The sequence below is a fragment of the Dictyostelium purpureum genome, assembly GCF_000190715.1.
Source record: "Dictyostelium purpureum unplaced genomic scaffold DICPUscaffold_726, whole genome shotgun sequence".
NCBI classification, from domain to species: Eukaryota; Evosea; class Eumycetozoa; order Dictyosteliales; family Dictyosteliaceae; genus Dictyostelium; species Dictyostelium purpureum.
Genome location: NW_003520055.1, coordinates 1 through 6,834, shown reverse-complemented (window position 1 = coordinate 6,834; position 6,834 = coordinate 1). Strand labels below are relative to the sequence as shown.

Below are 6,834 nucleotides of genomic sequence, written 5' to 3'. Positions count from 1 at the left end.
TTATTTTTTTTTTGTAATTTTTTTTTGATTGAAGAGGAAAATATCTTTTTTTTTTTAGTTTTTTTTTTATTTTTTTTTTTAATTTTTAAAAAATTTTTTTTTCCTCTTATTTTTTTTTTAATAATAATTTTATATAAACACAATGGTTAATAAAAATAATAAAATAATAAATAAAGAGGAAATGAATTTATTTTTAATAATTTTTAAAAATAAACCATTAAGAAACCTTATATTTTATCACTTAAATACAATGTCCATATACCAATATAAAAAAGAAAATTTATATATTGGGAATAGAGTGCCATTTGGTAGAATTAGATCACTTGGGTGGTATTTAAAGAGGGGGTTATTTTCACTATTAAAAGATAGGGTTTTAAATTCCCATCATTTTAATGATGATTTAATTATTAAAAATTATATTTATGACAAAAAAAGATATTATGGAAGAACTTGTGTAGAAAGGTTAATTGGTTCTTGTAATGACAGAGAATTATTAAAACTGGTTTATGAAAAATACAGGCAAAGAATCGAAGAGGTAGAGGAAGATTTGGTAGAATTGTCCATTGTTTTCGAAAATACAACCGCTTTGGATTTATTTATAAATCATTATGGAAAAATATTAACTCTCAAAAGCTATCAACTATTAATAACAAAATCAAAATATAATAATATAACATATAAATATTTAGAATCAGTCAAATGGTTAATAAATAATGGTAATTTAGATTATGAGAGTTTTTTTTCTCAAGATAGACAAACAGAATCAAATAAAAGAATCAAATATGATAAAGAAATATGTAGTATAAATAATTTAATAATAGATCAAAATAATAATAATTATGATCATTATAAAATAAATTTTAATAATAATATTAGTTTTTTTATTAACAACCATAATAATAATAATAATAATATTAATAATTTAGAAAATAATAGTATTATTAATAATGTAAATTGTAACAGTATTGATGTAAATAATAATTGTAATAATAACAATAATAATAATAATAATGATAATAATAATGATAATAATATTATAGAATTAATTAAAATGGGAAGAATAGACTATGTATTGCAACTATTAAATAATAATAGTAGAAATAACAATATAGATGATAATGATGATAATAATTTAATCATAGATATATCAATTGGAGATTTAAAAAAAATTATTAAATATTACAGTTTCGATTTAATAAAATGTATTATAGATTTAGAACCCTTTCAATGTGAAATTCCATTTTTTAATTATATAGAAAATAAAATCATAAAATATTCACTCTATTATAACAGAATAGATGTTTACAATTATTTAATTTACAAATTGGGTAGAATTAGCTTTCTTTCCGTCAAATCTTCAAGTTCTTTCTTTTCTGGTTTTCTAAAGAGGGGTGATTTACAGGCCTTTAAATTCACTTTGAATCAATATTTGGTAAACCATAAAATCAAAAACCATTCTTCAAATCATTTGCATAACTTAATTTTCAAAATCTATAATCGTTCAAAAAAAAAATTCACCAAAAACAATTCAATCAAAAATTTCTTGGTTATCCGATATCAAAACTTTATTAAATCTCCACCACTACATTATGATGATATGAGTGTAGAATATATTGTTAAATTTCAAAACAATGAAGAAAATTTAAATAACATTCTGTCAATAAAAAATATTTTATAATTTTTTTTTATAAAATAAATTAATTTTTAATATTTCATAATTTTTTTTTTTTTTTTTTTTTTTTCATTTTCATTTTGTTAAAAGAAATGTGCGAATCTTGATTCTTTTTTTGACCAAAATATTGAAATTATAATTCACTATTGTCACTTTTATATGAATATATAATATAATTAGAGGTGTAATAACTAGTTATTAATATAAAACAATATATTATATTATTATTTTATTATACTAAAATTATATTATTATTTGAGGAATGAATAATTTAGAAAATTTGTTCTTTTTACATAAAATTTTGGTGCGTAAATTGCAATTTCTTTTTTATAATTAAAAATTAAATTAAAAGAAAAATCGAATTAATTCTAAAAAAGAAAAAAAGAAAAATTAAAATAAATCGGCACCAAAAACAAAGTTTTAAAATAAATAATAACTTTTTATTTATTTATAGTTTTTCCGTATCTTTTTTTTATTTTTTTGTAATTTTATTGTTATAACAGATAAAAAAGAACTATATCTATTAATAATTTTTATCTATTCTTGTGAATTGAGATAATCCGGAACACTATTAACTTGTTAAAATAAAAAATTAGTAATTTTCATTTTTATTCGCAATAATTTAGAAAATACCTGCATTTAATTAAATTTTTATGCTTGAATATAAAACTAAAAACTCTATATTCAAATATAGTTAAAACAAGCAATTGATAATTCCACCAATAAAGTATACTTCAAACCAAACACTCCATTCTACACTTTTTCTTTGGTATCCTTTTTCATATGAAATAAAAAAAAAAATTAATTATTAATGAAAATTTTTATTTTTATACTTACCATATTGATATAATATTATTATTATTGAATCAATATTGATTTATTTGCTTTACTTTGAAATTAAACCCACTTAAATAAAAATAAATATACTTTGAAAAATAAAAAAAATAAAATATAAAAATTGATAAAAAAAGTAGATAGAGAAAACATAGAGATAGAAAATAGAAAAGAAGGAAGTGAGGATAGATAGAAATAGAAATAGAAATAGAAATGGAAATGGAAATAGATATAGATAGAGATAGGGATAGGGATAGAGATAGAGATAAATGTATTTTTTTTTTTTTTGTTTTTTTTAAAACTCACCATTTAAATTTGGCGGGTGAAAAGATTAACTTAAAAAAAAAAAAAATTATACCATTACCTATCCGGATTTCTTTTTACTGTTCTTTATTAAAAGAAAAGAAAATATAAATAATAATTAAATTTTTTTGGTTTAAATAAAAAAACAAATATAAAACAAATAAAAAATATAAAAATATAAAATTAATACAAAAAAATAATAAAATAAAAAATAAAAAATAATAATAATAAATTAATTAAAAAAAAAGTTATCTTTTTTTTTATCCCCCATCTCAACAAATTTACAATATCATTTACAAATCTATTTCAATCAAGTTGGTTAATACAATAAAAATAAAAAATAACTGGGGAACCATAAACGTTACAGCCAATTTTTTTATTTTTTTTTTCTTATTTCGAATAGTGACACTTTATTCAAAATAAAAAATATACTAAAAAAATAAAATATATTAAAAATATTGTACAACTTTTAATAACAATAAAAATATACTAATAATAACAACCAGTAACAAAAAAAAATAAAAAAATAATCTTATAAATTTAATTTAATAAATTAAAAGCATAATTTAAAAAACAAATGATTAAGATTACAATTATATGTATATTTTTTTTTATATTTATATATGTAAATAACTAATTACAAAAAAAAACCGATTTTTATTTTGGATGTGCGTGCACCAAAAAAAATGTGTTGGGTTATATTATGATTTTTTTTTTTTTTTTTTATTTTAAAAAGACTGATTTTTGAAAAATAAATTTTATTGAGGTGAACAACACAACTTTTTTAATAAAAGTTAATAGAAAATTTCGAAAAAAAAAAAAAAAAAAAAATTATAGTAAATCTACTCAGATATTTTTGAAAAAAAAAAAAAAAAAAACCATTTTTTTTTTCAAATGATTTTTTTTATAAAAAAACTGCAAATCTCTCTTTATGGGGGTTCCAAAACATTCCGTCCCAAAAAAAAAAAAAAAGGGAAAAAAAAAAGGTTTTAGTTTTAATATTTTTCAATTTTTTCAAAATTTTTTTTTTTTTTTGATTTTTTTAATTTTTTTTCTTTTTTTTTTTTTTATTTTTTTTGTAATAGTGATTTTATTTTATATATATTTTGTTTGTTGGGTCTTTTATAAAAATACTCTGCCTTATAGTTAATTTTAATAGTAATCAATAGTTATTTATAATTATTTTTTATTTTTTTTTTTAATTACTATTTTTTTAATTCACACTAAATTTAATTATTTTTTAAAATTTTATTTTTTACTTTTTACTCTTTACTTTTTACTTTTTTTATTTTACTTTTTATTTTTTACTTTTTATTTTTTATTTTTTATCTCTCACAAATAATACCCATTTTATAGTTTATAATCGCAATAATTATATAATATAAAATAGTAGTAATAATAATAATAATAATAATCAATTATAGTTTATAATTTCAATAATAATAATATTAAAATAAAAATAATAATTCAATGTCTACCGTAGGTTATTTAGCAACCAATTCTAATAGAATTTATAAAACTGAAGTAACAGCAGAAATTGATTTTTTCGAAAGTGTTCTTTTGGATGATTCACAAAATAAATTGTTTAGAAAGGCATCAGCATATTTAAATAAGGGTAACATTAACCATCATTTTAATGAAAGAAAGCAAACATTGGTTAATTATGCTTCATCGATAAACAGATTCGAGGTGATTGCCCAAATCATGGTGTTTAGTCCAGATTTGAACATTGGAGACTCTGATGGATTAACACCTCTTCATTATAGTGTCATCCATAACAATTACGATCTTGTACTATTGTTTTTAAAGAATGGGGCTGATCCAAATACTTCATCGAGCCAATTCTCAACACCGTTGTCCTTTTCAATTAGATACAAGTTTCATGATATCACTAATTTGTTGTTGCAAAGCGACTACCATGCAGAAGAAAAAGAGAAGATTAGAAGATTAAGAGAGGAAAGAGAGAATCTAACTGACCAAGAGGCACTATCAAGACTTGATTTAAAGTATGCCAGAATGTGCGCAGGTATCACCAGAAAGGAAACACTAGATGAGATATACAAAAAAAAGGAAGAAGAACGTAAGATTATAAGCGTTAAGGGCTACAATGTTTACTTTGCTCCTACCGTAAGAACTGATGTCAATTTTCAAGATCGTCTTGGCATGACACCATTAATGTGGGCCACAATCAGAAAAAACGAAAGATTAGTTCAATATTTGGTTACTGGAGGTGTTGACATTCTACTCAAAGATGTTTTCAACAGAGATTCTTTGTTCTTTTCCACTATTTACAGTGACGATAGAATCTTTTTTTTACTCGATAGATCAGCCAAATTTCATGCCGACTATAGAAAGCAACTATTAAACCCCCATGGTTTTGAATTAAATAAATTTATTAAATACTACCATGATGATATTTTGAAAGGCCTTGAAGAAATCGAAAAGAATGAAGCAGCAGGTTTTGAACTAAGCAATGGTGATGAAAGTTCAAAGGGATCAGATAATAAAAATAACAATGATATAAAGAAACCAACTCCTATGGACTTGTATAGAGCTGCACCAAAATTTATACTTAAATTAATTAAGAACCATAAAATTTCTGAATCAACTCATAAAATTCCAGTTCTTAAAGATAAATGTGCAATTTGTCAAGTTAAACCAATTATTGTTTCATTTAGCCCATGTGGATGTTCTAATGTCTGTTTTCAATGTTCAGAAGGCATTCGTTTTTGCCCAACATGCGGTGGAGAAGTCGATGCAACATTAATAAGTAGTGGTAGTCTTAATTTTTTTAATAATCAAAATAAGGGTATTATTGAACATAATAATAGAGTTAATAGTATAAATAGCTTTAATAATAATAATAATATTAATAATAATAATAATAATATTAAAAATGAAAAAAATGAAAAAAATAATGTCAACTATAATCATATGAATAATCAAATGAATAATAATAATAGTTATAATAACAATAGTAATAATAATAATAATAATAATAATAACAACAACTATAATAACAATAACAATAACAATAACAATAACAATAACAATAACAATAACAATAACAATAACAACAATAATAATAATAGAAATAACAATCCAAATAGTAGCGATGGTGATAGTGAAGAAGATGATAATAATAACGATGATAGCAATAATTATAATAATACAAATAGTAGTATTAATAGTAATGATTTTAATAATTGTATGAATAATTTATTTGTTGATAACATAGATACCAGAAACATGTTAAAATTAAAAAGTAGTGGCAACTATAACAATAACAATAACAATAACAATAACAATAACAATAACAATAACAATAATAATAATAACAATAACAATAAGATTAGACACAATAATAACTATCATAATAATTATAATAGTAATAATGGTAATAATAATAATTTCAAATTAGTTGTCAGAGATAATAAACTTGTTGTAACCACAGAAATAGATGATAATGATAATGATAATAATAGTAGTAGTAATAATGATAAAACTAGGAACAGTTATGATGATTTTGTTAGCGATAGTGGCACTAACTTTTTTGGTACTACTCAAAGCACTGAATATAATAGTAACTACAATAATAGTAACAGTATCAATCTCAGTAATCAAATCAATACCTTTGACGAGTTTTTAGAAGGAAATTTATTAAATAGTAACAGTAACAGTAATAATAGTAACAGTAATAGTAACAATAACGATAATAGTAACGATAATAGTAGTAATAGTTATAATGGACTCAAATTGGGTAATACTAAAAATGCATATGGAAATTTAATGAATTTCACAAATTATCAAGAAAATCTTAGAAATGGTATTCAAGATGAAAATATGGAGGTTTTAATTCAAAATCTAATCAATACTCAAAAAAATTATTTAAATTATATTGATATTAAAAATAATAACAACAATAAAAATAATAAAAACAACTTTAACAACTATAACGTTAATAATTATAATAATTATAATAATACCAACAAATATTTAGACAGTGATACAGATAATTACTCAGA

At 20.6% G+C, this 6,834-nt stretch overlaps 2 protein-coding genes across 2 annotated transcripts; both read left to right on the top strand.

Moving 5' to 3' along the window:
• Positions 1–250: 250 nt before the first annotated feature.
• Positions 251–1,678, top strand: DICPUDRAFT_85522 (uncharacterized protein; the record flags this gene model as incomplete). The annotated part of the gene is made up of 1 exon (XM_003295048.1): positions 251–1,678. The coding sequence occupies one exon, from the start codon at positions 251–253 to the stop codon at positions 1,676–1,678; it is 1,428 nt and encodes a 475-aa protein (XP_003295096.1).
• A 2,601-nt stretch (positions 1,679–4,279) lies between these two features.
• On the top strand, positions 4,280–6,766 carry DICPUDRAFT_160249 (uncharacterized protein; the record flags this gene model as incomplete). Its single annotated transcript, XM_003295047.1, has 2 exons — positions 4,280–6,017; positions 6,048–6,766. Coding segments are annotated over 2 exons (2,457 nt in total), but the record flags the coding sequence as incomplete, so codon positions are not given.
• Positions 6,767–6,834: the final 68 nt, after the last annotated feature.